Source organism: Eptesicus fuscus, chromosome 18 (genome assembly GCF_027574615.1).
Source record: "Eptesicus fuscus isolate TK198812 chromosome 18, DD_ASM_mEF_20220401, whole genome shotgun sequence".
Classification (NCBI taxonomy): Eukaryota; Metazoa; Chordata; class Mammalia; order Chiroptera; family Vespertilionidae; genus Eptesicus; species Eptesicus fuscus.
The window spans coordinates 18,888,844-18,905,235 of record NC_072490.1 but is presented as its reverse complement, the minus strand read 5'-3'; the positions used below and the strand labels follow the sequence as shown (position 1 = coordinate 18,905,235).

Genomic DNA, 16,392 nt, shown 5'->3' with positions numbered 1-16,392 from the left:
CACCCCCCAATGGGGACCTATTGGGGGTGGGGCTGGTGGGGGGAGGGGCCGCGGGAGGGCTCCAGGGTGTGTCCAACCCATCTCGCTCAGTCCCGATCTGCCGGACCCCAGCAGCAAGCTAACCTACTGGTCAGAGCCCCTGGTGGTCAGTGCATGTCATAGCGATTGGTCGACCGGTCGACTGTCTGCCTCCTGGTGGTCAGTACACATCATAGCGAGCGGTTGAGCGGCCTTAGCATATCATTAGCATATTATGTCTTGATTGGTTGAATGGATGACCTGACACTTAGCATATTAGGCTTTTATTATATAGGACTAGAGGCCCGGTGCACGGAATTTGTGCACGGGGGTGGGGGGTCCCTCAACCCAGCCTGCACCCTCCAATCTGGGACCCCTCGGGGGATGTCTGCCTGCCTGCCGGTTTAGGCCCGATCCCTATGGCCTAAGCTGCAGTCTGGCCTCCCTCTGTGGGAGGCGACCTGGAGGATCAGGGGAAGGCGCTGCCCCCATTACCCTGCTGCTGCTGCCACTGCCGACCTGAGCCTGGGCCCTTTGCAGCCACACCTCGGCCCTTCACAACCACTCGCGGCTGCCTGAGCCTCAGCCCTTTGTCTGGAAGGTCGTACAGAGGACGACCGCCCTAATTAGCATATTATCCTTTTATTAGTATAGATTACTTGCTGTTTCCATTTTTGGCAACAACTCTGGATTCACAACAAGGAATGGTGAAGATTTAGTTATCTTCCCGCCACCCCGCTTCCCAGGTACCTTCACCCATACTATTTTACTGTTCCATCATTGTTTACATTATGTGAACATCATTCACAGCTGTACACAGTACCACAGTAGCCAACTGTGATCACTTCCTGCATAACTTTTTTTTTTCTCTCCTTTCTTCCTTTCTCCCTGCTGTCTATCTCCCTCCCCACCCCATAGTTTTTCATACTTATCACTAATTCAACTTCAAATGCTTTCACAGTTGTCTAAACCTCTTCAAAAGACATCCAAATGCACTGGGCGTTGTATAGGAATTTCATATTTTTTTAAGAACTCTCTCCTGGAGCCTGACCTGCTGCAGTGTGGACAGGCTCTCTCTACATGGTCTTTTTGGAGATTTTCTATTCTGTAATCTTCTCTAGAGACCTCAAGTGTCTGAAGAGATCTCTGTTCTCCCCTCGTACTTGCTTTTGTTTGGTGGGTACGGAATTTTTACCGAGCATTATTATGGAGACATGGCTCCGGTGCCAGCTCACTCCCAGCGTTGTTGAAATCCAAAGCCAAGCTCATTGATTCCTGTACGTTATCTTTAAAATCCATGTCCTGGGAAGTTTCCTGAAATTACTTTTTGACCTCCTCTCTATTTACCCCTTCTGGATTATTGTTACTGTTCAAATCTTGGACCTTCTTATGGCCCCTTAATTTTTGTGTATTTTTTCTCTCCTGCTTTTTACCTTTTTCTACTTTGATAGATTTCAATTTTTACCCTTCATTGAATTCTGGAAAAAGATTTATGTTTGCTTTCATTTTTAATTTCCAAAGCTCCTTCCCCCATTTTATTGACCTACAATTGACATAGAATATTCTTTTAGTTTAAGGTTTACAACATAATGACCACAATAAGTGTAGTTTACATCCATCACTTCACAGTTAGTTTTTTTCCTGTGATAAAAACTTTTAAGATCTAGCTTAGCAATGGTCACATATACAATACAGTATTAACTATAGTCAACATGCTATATATCACATTCCCAAAACTTACTTATAACTGGAAGTTTGTGCCTTTCTAATGTTTTGTTTTAGTCGTATTCTTGTTTGATCGATGCAATATATTGTCTCTCTGGGTATAAGTTTATTTTGAAATTTTGTTTAATGTTTGTTTTCTCTAATTGGCCATCTTCTAGTTTGTTTTGATTGTTGTTTGCCATGTTAGAGAGGAACCATGTTCCTGGTTATCTGTTACTTAGTTAGGGAGCCTTTAATGTCTTTCCTCTGGGCTGTTCATATTCCCCAAAGGAAACTGTGTGGAGGGTGAAGGCCAGGCTGTGCTCTGGGAGCTGAGGGAGAAAACGGGGTCTGATTGCCTGGCATGCATACGCTCATTTTCAGTCAGCACCTCTGCCCTCATCCATATTAATGTCCCCTGGTTCAGAGACCCTCAGCTTTAACCTTTCCAGAATATAAACCTCCATCTGGCAGCGTTTCTATTGCTTTGTAACAAATTACCACAACTGGAGCAGCTCAAAAACAATACACATATTTAGTACCTACAGGAATCAGGGCAGAGCGTAGCTGCGTGCTCCGCTCAGGGTCTCTCGAGGCTGTGGGCAAGGAATCAGCTGGCCTGTGTGCTCATCTGTCACTCAGGGTTCTCGTCCAGGCTCACATAGTTGTGAGTTCAGTCCCTGCAGCTGTGGGAATGGAGCCAGCAGCTCCTGGAGGCCACCTGCAGTTTACGTCATAGCAGATTACATCATAGAGGCCAGCAGAGCAGTCTTTTTCTCCAGACAGCTAAGACTCATGACATAACCTTTTGTAGAAACCATCGAGTGAGTGGTAGCCCATCAATGTTGTCTTAGTCTGTTGGTAAGAAGCAATTTACAGCTTCTGCCCACACTCACGTTGAGATGAGACAGAGTGTGAAGAGGGAGAGATCGTGCTGCTCATGTTGAAATTCTGCCTATCACAGGGGTCTGGTCTGAGTGCTGCTTATATACCTGAACCCGTCCTTAGAACCTTTCCCTGCCTCCCTCTCAACTTCCCCACGTGCCACACATTCAGAGTTGTTGGGGGTTATGTAGCATGCCTGGGGTTGGTGTTGGCTTTCTTCACAGCCAGTTTAGGGTCCAGCTTCCTTGGTCTTGTCAAGTCCTTTACCACTTGTCCATTTGCCTTCTAGCTTCCAAACTTCTGCTGGTGCTGTCCCCATCCTTGTGTGTTTATGCCTTTCTAAAAAAAATCCCTTTACTGTCATGTTAGTGGTGGGAGAAAAGTTGGTACATTTATTCAATCTACTATCTTTATGCACATGTTCTGAGATTGCCCCCACACACACCAGTCCAATACTTAAGTTATGGGAGGTTTTTTTTTTTTTGTATTCTAAGAAAGAAAAAAAATAAGAGCTTAAAATTTTCCCACTTATTTTTTATATCCTTGTATTCTTTATTCTTATTTTCCAGGCATGTATGTGGGCTCTTAGCCACCTTTTGTACCTCTAAACCAAACTCCTCAATTTAAGCATGGAGCAACTGCCTCCTTCTCTCTTAATAAGTTTTCCTTTTTTAAAAAAATTTAAATTATTTATTGTGTAAATATTACATATGTCTCCTTTTTTCCCCATTGACTTCTCCGGCCACTCCCACCCCCCAGTACATGCCCTCACCCCCCTACTGTCTGTGTCCATGGGTTATGCTTATATGCATGCATACAAATCCTTTGGTTGATCTCTTACTCTCCCCCTCCCCCAGAACTTTTATCTCTTGGCCCTTTCTATAGAACCTATACTGAACAGGCATCACCTTAGCAGTTTTCTGGGAGTATATTTCATATGGAATTGGAAATACTAGCTGACATTTTTGTTATACAGGACCCTTTTCTGTTTGGGGAATGATGGTTTGTACTCCCTTTAGTATTTAGAGTCATTTTAGGAAGCAAGTGATACTAACCTGAGGTAGCTTATGCACTGCATGTGTTAATTTGCAACCCAGAATGGTGGCTGGCCAGTGGCCACTGGTGAAAGTCCTGTGTACCTGCTTACCGCTGTTGCCTGCTGCTCAGCCAGACAGCAGGACTGAGATTTACCGAGGAGATTTAGCAGTGGGGAGGCAGGCAGAACCTACCCTCCAAGCCCAGCCCTGTGTTTGCCGCACAAGCCGTAGCCTCACGGATTCAGTCTCGGCCCTTTGCAAACATACACAGCCTTCCCTTTTCTCTCCTGGCCAGCGGGGGCCAAGCAAGAAGCCAGTGACACTCGCCCAAGTGCAGTCAATAGCTCTCCTCACCTCCTGACCCTGTGATTTCCTGGTGCTTCTAAGTTGCAGATCCCAATGGAGAGGGAGGGACAAAGAGATTGTAGAGGCCTGGGCTTTACAGAGCATTGAGCAGTGGGTGATTGTATCCTCAGGCAGGGCTGACCTCCATTTCAGCACAGGTCATTCCAGTGATTGCTGGACCTCCCAGTGCCACTGTGAACTAGAATGGGGCGAAGTGGATCTGAATTCCTGGCCTATGTCTTGGGCCAAACTAATTTCTGAGCTGGGGAAGTAGGTGTCATCTTTTATACCTGCTTTTTTTGAGCTTTTCCCCCTCAACAAACAAACTTTATTTTTTTGTTCTTTTTTGCAATTTAGGAGCATAATATTTGGATTATTATTCAATCAAACTGATGCTTGTTTCCACAAACTATCTTTGGTTTTCATTAAGCAGGGGCTTCTCATCATTTTGGTAGTTGTCACATTATTGAAATCCCCTCGGAGTACTCTGTGTGGTATGTTTTTGTTTTCAGCTAGTGCATTTCTACAATTAAAGTGAATCAATTTTTGTTTTAGAAATTTTGATACCTATTAGCAGATCACAAGATTTTATTTTCCTGTTTAATTCCAGCTTCCATCCAAATGTGCAAGAGAAAGGGAACAATAAGGAAGGAAAGGCATACTAGTTAATGTGATTAAACAAAATGGGTGTGAGTCCAGAGGCAGAGAATTTTATTGGCAGCTCCATGGACGTGGTGGAAAGAACAGCACTGTGGGAAAGCCTGATTGCATTGGCCAGAACTGGGTGACTTCCCAGCTTCAGCACTTTGTGCAAACACATCACTTAACCTGCTGCATCTGTTTCTCCATCTTTAAAATGGGGATAATGCTATCTTTCCTGATAGACAAAGGATTTGAGTAAACATTTTTTAAGTCAAAGTTTATGAAAGAACTTTGGAAATGATGTTTCTCATGCTTAGCTCAGTTTATTAGATGTTCATCCTCAGCCAACCTTAGCTGAGAGTAAGGCCCCCTGATGTTCGTGGTTTATTACCGAATTTGAAAACATTGTCATGTGATGCTGAACAGTAAGGGGTACATATTTTGTTTGAACAGCTCATAAAAATATTGTTAATTGCTGTTATGTGGGAAATTCCCGCTGTCTATAGAGATTGTGTGTCCACACGGCTGTAGCACTCTGTGTAAACATCTACAGATAGATGCCTTCTTTCTGGTTTGGAACAAATTCCACAAAAGCTCTACAGCTCCCACAGGCCTCCAGTCAGCCTTGTGCCTCATGAAGAGATAAAGCAGATTCCTCGGAAGGTGTATCAGCTTTCTGCTGGAGGAAGACACCATTTCCTCCGTGTTGGGAGAACAGGATTTTGGATGGGCTTTGTGGGAAGGCCATTCTTGGTGGGCATGATCATGTTGTTTTAGAACTTAAATTTCTGTTAGTTTCCCTCTCATTTGGGCCCATCCTGTTCCCAAGAGCTGCTTGGATACACTGGCTGCTGCTGATGGGGATTCGGAGTGGGCACCGGCTCCTCTGGGCGGCCTTTAGTTGGCCCTTGTCTAAAAGGTCTTTCCAAGGGACAGGAGGGTGACTGGCACATCCCTGGAAGCACCACCGTGTGAGGAGGCACTCTGACTTAGTTATTGGCACCAGGCGGTGATTGCTCCCCTTTGTAATAGCACTCTCCATGTCACTGGCCTGATTAGGCATCTTAGTGAGGTCTTCTGGTTTTTCACATTCAGAAATTTCCTCCTGCCACTCACTTCTAGGTTACTAATGGCTACCGTTTTATGAAGGGATGCTGAGGACAAGAAATTCTTTGTTTTCTTTTTCATAAAATTCCTCTGGGTGTGCTAAGTAGACCTCACGGAGAAGGCAGCTTGCATTCCCTAGAGAGTCTGTCTGTTGGGAGACCCTGTGGGCGATGGGGATTCCCTTTGGTAGACTGCTACATTCCCATTCTTTTATCATTCTCTCGGAATTTCTAGCAAAAGTAGAGTAAATTAAGAATGGATTTTGAGTAGTATGTTTATTATAGGGAATATAGATCTGATTGTGGCTCTCTTCCTACAGCATTACCAGGATTGATACTTTTCTTACTGCAAAGAATTATAAACAGTGAAGGAGAGAGCTAGATAATACAAATGGTAATTTAAATCTAGAAGATTAGGAAAGTTAGTAGTTATCGTCACTTAATGTCATCTACAGCTGACTTCTCAAACTTCAGTGTGCATAGGAATCACTTGGGGACCTTGCACATTCTGATGCATAAGTCTGGGTGGAGCCTGAGAGTCTGCATTTCTAACAAACTCCCAGAGGAGGCTGAGGTGGCTTTGTCCAGGGAGCACAGTTTGAGGAGCAGTGGTCTGTAGGAATTTAGAGTATATGAAAGTCTAACTTTTAATAATAACTCTAGATACTGAATATTTTTTCTGTACCAGGCACAGAGCAGTAAAACAAAGATAAGAGGATAGCACTAAATCTAACAACAGGGATTCAAAACTAAGCTTTCTCCTTTACTACTTACCTTTGAGCAAATTTCCTTTAAGGCAGAATTCTCAACCTTACTAGTAGTTCTGACATTTAGGGCCAAGAAAATTCTTTCGGGGGGGGGGGTGGGAGGGAGGGCTCGGGCGGGGCTGTCCAGTGCGTTGTAGGATGTTAAGCAGCATCCCTGGCCTCTCCCACTAGGTGCCAGTAGCGCCCTCCTCCCTAGTTGTGATATTTTGAATGTCTCCAGACATGCCAAGTGTCTCCAGGTAGGCAGGAGGGGTGGCGGCAAAATCATCCCCAATTTCAAACCACTGCTCCAGGGCTACTGTTGAAATGTGGGAGTTTGGAGGTTTTTGTGATGTGAGAAAAGCATTTTATATGAGCAACTAGTTTTCTCATGAAGCCTTATGCAAAGATTCTAAATACAAGTTTCAAACATCTTCAAACACAGATATGTGTTTTTTTGTTCTCATCTTTCCTTAAACCTTAATTTCAACCTCCCAATTTAGAACTTTCCACACTTGCTAATCCCTTAGAATAAGAATTGAGCTAAATACATCATTCTAAAGTATACTTCGACCAGCTTTTGAAATTGAAGTCATACTTCTTGTTGTGGAACCAAAAGTATCTTCTGTTATAGGAAGGGGACAGAAGGCTGGTAAACCAACCTGAGGGAATCTGGTTAATCATTTTATAGAGAAATGGGTGGGGTGCTTGAGAGTGGCCTTCTGGGAGTTGTAAACTTTTGCCATCCTCCCCCGTGAAATGGGTCTGTAGATCCTAACTTTTCCAGTGAGAACTTGAAAGAAGCAAAAAGTAAAAGTTTTGCAGGCCGGTATATCATAATTTTTACTTCATTCTCTGGTTAAGAAGATGCATATGACAAAAAGCTACATGAATTCATCTCCTAACAACATTAGAGTCTCAAGTGTTATAGGTCACAGTGGTGTTTCCCGTGGGTTCTCAGACCCTTCGCAGTAATCCCCAGGCCCCCTGGTTGAACCCACACGTTACAGACCCAACCCTTCTCCAGGACTCCTGTTTCATGCGCTATGACTTCAACTGCAGTTGATATTATTTCATTTAGTATTATTTTTCTTATAACCCACCTTTCTTCTCCATTTTTTACTTTAACCAGAAGTGTGGCACATTTTTTCTTTGTTGTTATTCCATAGCTATGTTCATGTTGTGTTTTTGATTCCTTAACTCCCTTCCACCATACCTTTTTTCTGAACTTTCAGAAAAGTTTACACCCAAAATGAAAGCTGATTACAAACAAGTGGCAGTTGTGATTTGGATTTCTAGTTATGGGGGACGAGCTGTACAATGTTTTTTTGTGTTTTTTTTTTTTTTTTTTAATATATTTTATTGATTTTTTACAGAGAGGAAGAGAGAGGGATAGAGAGTTAGAAACATCGATGAGAGAGAAACATTGATCAGCTGCCTCTTGCACACCCCCTACTGGGGATGTGCCCGCAACCAAGGTACATGCCCTTGACCGGAATCGAACCTGGGACCCTTGAGTCTGCAGGCCGACGCTCTATCCACTGAGCCAAACCGGTTTCGGCACAATGTTGAAGTTCATATTCTAAACTGGCTGTCCTGTAACCTGTGCCAGTGGTTCCCAAATGCATACCACCTGCTTAAAGATCACCAGGGGAGCTTTTTAAATATATGGATTCTTGTGTCCCCTCTGGATATTCTAAACTTAATTTTTAAAGTTCCATAGATAATTTTTAAATATATTTTTTATTGATTTCAGAGAGGAAGGGAGAGGGAGAGAGAGAAACATCAGTGATGAGAGAGAATCATTGACTGGTTGCCTCCTGTATACCCCCTACTACAGATCGAGCCTGCAACCGAGGAACATGCCCTGGACCAGAATCAAACCCAGGACCCTTCAGTCCGTAGGCCAACGCTGTATCCACTGAGCCAAATCAGCTAGGGTGTTCCATAGATTATGCTGATGAATAGTGAAATTTGGAAACCACCAATTTTCTGTACAATCCATAAAACCTGCTTATAGTGGCATACTGTTAAACCACCTTCATTGTTTTATCTTTTTTTCTACACTAAAGGGCCAGCAAAATTGGACCAAGTCTAGGGTTAGACTGACTTTACTCGAGTTTTTTCTGGGTCTCTTAGTATCACCAAGCTGACTGAGGAAAAGTGGATGGTTTTGATCACAAGAGTTTTAGGTAGCTACCTACCGGTACTGGGTTTTAGATGGCATTGGTTCCTCAAAAAAAGGGGAGGGAGGCTTAGAGTAGCTTTTTACCTTTAAGTCTTAGGTCAGTGGTTCGCAACCTTTCTAATGCCACGACCCTTGAATACAGTTCCTCATGTTGTGGGTAACCCCCAACCATAAAATTATTTTCGTTGCTACTTCATAACTGTAATTTTGCTACTGTTAACGAATCATAATGTAAATATCTGTGTTTTCCGATGGTCTTAGGCTCTACAGCAGCGGTTCGCAACCCACAGGTTGAGAACTGCTAGCAGGGTCGCCTGCTATCATGAACTAGATATTCATGAACTAGACCAAAGAGGACAGTTCATCTTTATATCTGCAAAATCTGTGTTAGTGTTGTCTTCATCTACTTAGTTCACTTTTCAGTGAAAAAAAATCAATGATGGTTTGAGGAAAGTACAGTATAGGGCCACAGGTAGACAGGTGTTTTTTGTCTTTTATTTCTCTCCCTTCTCTCTTCATCTCATCTTTTAAATAAAGGAATTGGACCTTATATTTAACCACTTAGATATAAGGGGCATCTTGAAGATAAGGCATTTTTGTCTTGTTCATTATTGAAACCCCTAACAGTTAACACTCTGCCTAATACATGGTCATTCAATAAGTGTTTGAGCGAATGAATCTAATTAATACTAGACATTTATTTAAAACAACAAGTTTGCCTGCTTTTTTAGAAATTTTTCTGTGTATTGACTGGTATATAAGTCTCTCCAAGTAAAGACCGTTTAGTTTGGCTGATATAGAGCCTTATCCTTAAAGCAGCTGTTACTAGTTAGGGTTGAGAAATCTGAGATGAAAATGTGTAAGCTAACCACTGTATGTCATTACCTGTGTTATCACTGTGCTGTGAAAGGGTATTTTACTAACAACGAAGACCATTTCCCAAACTTTTCTCTCAATATCAGAGCACTACACTTGTTTGGGTGGATTATTAAGCTCTTCACAGGTCTTGGAGTTGGAAGGAACATATTTTTATTATTGTACTTTGGAAAACAGAGCACTTTGAGCCAACACAGTGCCTTGGAAGGGTAGTATGGCCCAATTATGGTGTAACTAAGGGTAAATAACACTGATTTAACAGGTAAGGGGTAGATTAACGTCCCAACTACAATATTTAGAGAACCTGGTTATGGAATTTATTATATACTGAAATGAAATTGAATAACTTGTAATTAGATACTTGTCATCGTTTTCCTTCTCCCTCCCAACATGGTTCACAATGTGAAACGTACTGCCAACTATGGTACTCCTCCTAGGGTGAGATTAGGGAGATGCAAGAGCAAGGAAAATCCCCCCAGTGGGTCAGAAATGAGGTGCTGTGAGCAACAGCCTGCTGTAATTTGTCACTAATTTATTGTAATTCTGTGTGCTTTGTTTACATTTTCTTATGTGTTGAGGGGTTTCTTGCTTATTCGCAGCTAAGTGGGCTAAGAGCGGGCTTACCATTAGGTGATGACTCACCTTACTTGGTCTAAGGCTGCTGGTGGGGTTGGTGCAGTCCTGCATCAGATGGGATCTGAAAGATACGTCTGTTTGTGGAGAGAATCCACACGTTAAACAAAAAGGGGGGGAGAGGGGACCTTTTTCCTTTCTTAATACACTGCGGAAATTGGGAGGTGCCTCCATCTATACTTATCTTTTGATATATTCTTTTCAGTGCTGGTCCCAAAGGCGATAACATCTATGAATGGAGATCAACCATCCTAGGGCCTCCAGGATCTGTGTATGAGGGTGGTGTATTCTTCCTTGATATCACTTTTACACCAGAATACCCCTTCAAGCCTCCGAAGGTAAGAGATTCCTCTGATTTATACTAAAATTTACATATTCCCGTGAGAGGTTATTGAAGCTTTTAAAATTGTTTTTAATCACACAAAAATAGATTTGTGTATTATACCTTAATGCAACAATTTTCAACCCTTTTCATCTTATGGCACACAACTAATTATTAAAATCCTGCAGCACACCAAAAATTACATATTTTGCCTAGATAGATATAATTTTGATTAATTCACACCAGATGGCTTATTGTGTTGGCTGTTGTCATTTTTCAATTTAAGGAAAAAGAGTTCAGTTCCCCTAATATCAATAGGTATTGCATGTTTTAAAAATGCTTGTGGCACACCAGTTGAAAATTGCTGTCGTAATGAATCTCTAAGTACATTGGGATGCAAACAAAAGACTCCTTCGGGTTGACTTTGCCTGTTTGGCAGAGACCATTTCTAGGAATGAGGGCTTTGTGTGGTCCTGCTACAGTTGTCCCCCGCCCCCCTGAGCAACGCGGAGGTAACCACGGAGAGTGCTAATACTAAGTCCACATGTACAGTTGACTCTAGAGCAACGAGGAGGTGGTTCTGACCCCCGTGCAGCTGAAAATTCACATGTTACTTTTTACTCTCCCAGAACTTAACTACTAATAGCATATTGCTGACTGAAACCTTTATCGATGAACAGTCAATTAACACATATTTTGTATGTTATATATATATTACATAATGTATTCTTACAATAAACCAAAGAAAAGAAAATCATAAGGAAAGGAAAATATAATTACAGTATTTATGGGGGGGAAAATCCACATATAAGTGGACCTACACAGTTCAAACCTATAGTCAAGGGTCAACTGTACTGTTTTTTTTCTAAACATATATATCTATGACAAATTTATAAATTAGACATAGTAAGAGATAAAGAACTACTAATAAAAGAACAATATAGCCCTAGCCAGTTTTGCTCAGTGGATAGAGCGTCCTGGGTTTGATTCCGGCCAAGAGCACATGCCTGGGTTGCGGGCTCGATCCCCAGTGGGGGACGTGCAGGAGGCAGCCGATCAATGATTCCTTTTCATCATTGATGTTTCTATCTCCTTTCCCTCCTCTCTGAAATCAATACAAATATTTTTTTAAAAAGAACAATATAGCGCACTGTAATAAAGTCAGGTGAATGTAGCAGTAAGTGGAAAAGGCTTACCTGAACAAGCACTACAGTACCTGACAGCTGACCTGAAAAACCCACCGGATGGCTATGGGCGGGTGACGGATACACCGAGGCTATGCTAGACAAAGGGACGCTTCGCATCCCAAGCGGGGCGGTGTGAGAGTTCATCACGCTGCTAAGAATGGAGCATAGTTTAAAACGTGGATTATTTCGGAATTCTCCCTTTAATATTGTTGGACTGCCGTTGGCCATAGGTAACTGGAGTCATGGAAAGCAAAACCGCTGATAAGGGGGGACCACTGTTTTTATAGTGACATAGCAATTAATCCCCTATTTTCTGCTCAAAAAGTTTCTGAACAGTTAAAAATCATGTCAAAAGGTCTGTGCACTGAGTAAATACGAATCAGAATATCGTACCAAAGCCTCGGATTCTGTTCCTTGTCATCTTTTGGTGATGCCAAAATCCGTACCCTCTAGGCTTTAGATTTCTCATCCAGGACAGGTGGACTGCCCACATCATCTACCTCCTGTGACAGTCAACAATCTGTGATTCTCATTCAGACTGCCAGAAGGAAAACCTCTTTGGGGATGGGGTAGACTCTTAGCAAGAAGTGATTGAATGTCTGTCAATAAAAATAAGTAGTCAGGTTATAGGTTATTTCTACTTTGGAATGATTCCAGGGTATTACACAAACAAAAATTAGACCAAACAAAAGAACCCAAGATCGCGTGGCTTATGTCTGTCTCCTCACCTGTGGAGACACCATTATAGTGAATTCTGTACAGGATATCTACAGAATCTGATGTGAAGGTCAGAAAAGGCAAAAAAAAAAAGCAAATATGTCCTAATTTTATTTCAGCTTTTTGGATATGTGATCATTGTTTAATTGCCTTTATGATTCTAAAGCTTACTTTGAGGCCTTGTAGTACTACCAGCTAACACAAGAGGTCAGCAAGCAATTAGCTATTCAAACTTGGAAATGTTATGAATTATCTAAAACATTACAACTGCTGAAGATAAATTCAAGAAATGTTTAAATGACCTTGCTTTTTGTTGATGAATATTTTTAAATGAAATGGACAGTCCCTGAGATTGTACAATGAATACTGTTTAATCTCAAATAGTCTCTTAACCTATCTCTTACCAGCTGCAGTTAGTGTTATTCACCTTTTTGAAAACTGTTTTTACAAGTTTTTCATTAGGGCCACTCAATTGAAAAGGTAATTTAGTAAAAAGCTTCATTGTTTGATGCTTTCTGTTTAACACTTTTTTTTTTTTTTTAGGTTACATTTCGGACAAGAATCTATCACTGTAATATTAACAGTCAAGGGGTTATCTGCTTGGACATATTGAAAGATAATTGGAGTCCAGCACTAACCATTTCTAAAGTCCTCCTTTCTATCTGCTCACTTCTTACAGACTGTAATCCTGGTAAGGTTAATAATTCTTTACCTTGTTGTATTCTTCCTTGTCTGAAAAACACTTGTTTTTCACATAAACCAAAATTTTATTTTTCTAACACCTTTCATAGGACAAAATAGATTTTTTAAAGAAATCTTGAATCAAGAGAAATTCACTCTAGTAGTTGAATCAATCTGGTTGAAAAATGCAGCAACCTCACCATTAATTGATATGTGTTCTAGGAACAAGGTGTTTTAAACCTTGTTTAAAACATCATTCTCCCTCATACAGGGTGGGGCAAAAGTAGGTTTTCAGTTGTGGAATTATTTATTCTACAATACAATAATTAATAAAGAATAAATTGTTTCATGTACTCACAACTATAAATCTACTTTTGCCCCACCCTGTATATTTCTCTTTAAAAAAAAAAAATCACAGAGTTCTAAGTGTTGAGCCGTCTGCAGGTTTACTGAGCACTTTCCCTGTACCTGGTTACTGAGGTGGTGTTCATTTTTGAAAGTGATATTTCTTTGCTAAAACATTTATTGACTACCAGGCTGTGATGTTAGGGGTGGGGAAGCAAATATACAATTAATTATTAAAGATTCTAGTTAGGATTCAGAGAAACACTATACTTGAAGTCCAGGTTCTTTCTGGGTAACAGTGTAGAGTTAAATAGTGTTACATTGCAACAGCCATGAGGACTACACAGTATTCAGTGTCATCATTGCTGCCACTGAGTGAGTGAGAGGTCATGTGAACACAGCTGGATGTTCATTGTAGTCTGGAGCCTTGAACATTCCAGTTTCTATTGAATTTGCCCTCACACATGACGGCAAAAATCCCTCCGTTTGGGTCATGGTTGTTGGGAGAGGAACGGAATGAACGAAGGAGATAAAGCATTCTATTTTGATGACAATTTTTTGCCATATTCTGAGTAGTTTTTTAAACTAAAAATATGATAAAGTGGCATTTCAAAGATGGATTTGATCACATGTACTTGGTACATTTCTTCCGAAACTGCCAGTAATTTAATTGCTAAGACTTAAAATATTATTTTCCTTTCTCCAAAGTAATCTACATTCTTTTTTTCCAGCCGACCCCTTGGTGGGAAGTATTGCCACTCAGTATATGACCAACAGAGCAGAACATGACAGAATGGCCAGACAGTGGACCAAGAGATACGCTACATAAATTGGGTTTTCACAATTCTTACATTATTTGTCTGTCACAGAGAGCTGCTTATGATTTTGAAGGGGTGGGGGAGGGTGGGAGTTGGTAAAGAGTAGGGTATTTCTATAACAGATATTATTCAGTCTTATTTCCTAAGATTTTGTTGTAACTTAAGGTATCTTGCTACAGTAGACAGAACTGGTAATAGCAACATTTAAATTGTCATTAGTTCTGCAATATAAGCTAAAATGTAGTACAGAGAAGAATAGACTTTGGATTCGGTTGCTTGTAGTCTGTAAATTTAAGCCAGCTTAATTTTATGCAGGTTACACACATGGCCATTTCTGTGAAAGTCCTTCCAGACTGCATACTTTTTTGTTTAGAAAAATTGAAACTTGTTTTCCCTTCTTGGGAGGGAATATTGATATTTAACAGTTTTTAGAGATTGTCATCTCATGTTAAATGGACATGTGGCTTATATGACACTTATAGGAAATGAGTAGTTATGTATTTTATTTTATATGCCAATCTACTTTATTGTGAAAAGATTAGAGGTTTGAATCAGGACTCGTGAAAACCTGTAGTAAAATACCTTAAGCTGTTAACTGTAAGGCGTGGAATAGGAGTTGCTCAGTGGATTGGTTATATGTTGCAGACTACTTAAGTCTGCATTTGTTACTGTGCTAATAAACAATATTAAAACAACCACCTAACATCCCTGTATTCATTTTCTTTCTTTTAAACTAGATCTTTGCTATAAAGCAACCTAGACGTAATTGCAAACTGAATGGATTGGTATGTAACTCTAATTTATACAGCAGCCTTGCAGGGTAGATTTTGAGGTGTCTTAGAAGAGGTTAGATAATTGAACCTGTCACCTTTCAGAAATGGACTCAAAAATGCATCTTTTAAAAAGCATTTCCAAGTTGCAGATGCTGTGGTGGCAAGTACATGAGAAATGGGTTCTCTCATGGATGGATCAGTGCAGCCACATTAGAGGGCGATCTGACAGCACCTAAGTGTTCATATCTACAGGATGCGGCAATTCTCTTTGTATCTACTCCAGAGAAACTCACCCAGGTGCATGGGGTGAAGGTACACACACATTCATTAAGCGTTTAAAAGGAATATGGTAACATTCCAGCATAGATCTAAGTTCAGTAGAAAAAAGCAAAGCTGCAAGATGATCTAGTATATTATCTAAAAATAATTGTAAAAGTATTTATCTTCCTATGTAAAATTCATAGGGAAAAAAGCTGTAAGTGGGAAAGCAGATAGGAATGACTTAACCTTATCTGAGCAATAATTTTAGACCAAAAAAATGTACTTGTGATGAGAAATTTTAAAGAATTATGCAGTGGTAGCACTAGCCTAACCTAAAAGCATTCCATTGAAGATGTTAAAACTTGTTATTTTCACATTTCTTTGCTGAACAGCTTATTTCATATTTAAATCAAATAGTTAACTGCTTTCACATTAAAACCACTAAGTAGCCTGTTTCCTACCTTTAAAATTAGTTATAAAATTGAAATTTGCTAAATACAGTGAGCTCTGTTGCTCAGAGCTTGCCAAAAAATCTTCAGAGAACCTTAGCACAAACTCAGATATCCAACTTGAAGACTATCTGTACTCCAGTATTTTTATGATACATTTTATCCACAGGACTACATGTCCAGAAAACTATTCCAGGAGATATAGTATTCCTTGTGGAAAACAGAAGATTTACTGTCCTTATGTGCCTAGCAGTTTTCTAAAGAAACAGTTGGAATATATTTATACCACCCACTACCTCAAGTCATGCTAAATGTGTAATTTGAACAAAGCTAAACCACAGGGTTTGTTTTATTTAGCAAGATCTCCTCTAGATAAAATTCAACTTAGCACTCAAATAGTTTACTGTTTGATCCAATTTGGACACACAAAAAATGCCATTTTATAATCCTAGGCATTAAATGACTTGTGAATTTTTTGGAAACAAAGTTATGTTTGAGCTAAGAATGCATAAAGTTATACAGAATGATAGCTTTTGAAACATTAAAGGGGGGGACACTACTTATAGGTGTGTATATATAAATAACAGAGGTGCTAATATCAGGGACAAGTTTCAAGCAACCAGAATGCAAATATATTATTTTATATCACGCAATAATAA

At 40.4% G+C, this 16,392-nt stretch overlaps 1 protein-coding gene across 1 annotated transcript in view; it reads left to right on the top strand.

The window, feature by feature from the left end:
• UBE2E1 (ubiquitin conjugating enzyme E2 E1) overlaps window positions 1-14,972 on the top strand; it is a 54,494-nt gene extending 39,522 nt beyond the window's left edge. The window contains exons 3-5 of the mRNA XM_008153577.3: window positions 10,386-10,518; window positions 12,950-13,097; window positions 14,164-14,972. Coding sequence (XP_008151799.1) covers window positions 10,386-10,518; window positions 12,950-13,097; window positions 14,164-14,261 — 379 coding nt within the window. The 3' untranslated portion in view covers window positions 14,262-14,972. The remainder of the gene's footprint in view (window positions 1-10,385; window positions 10,519-12,949; window positions 13,098-14,163) is intronic.
• Window positions 14,973-16,392: the final 1,420 nt, after the last annotated feature.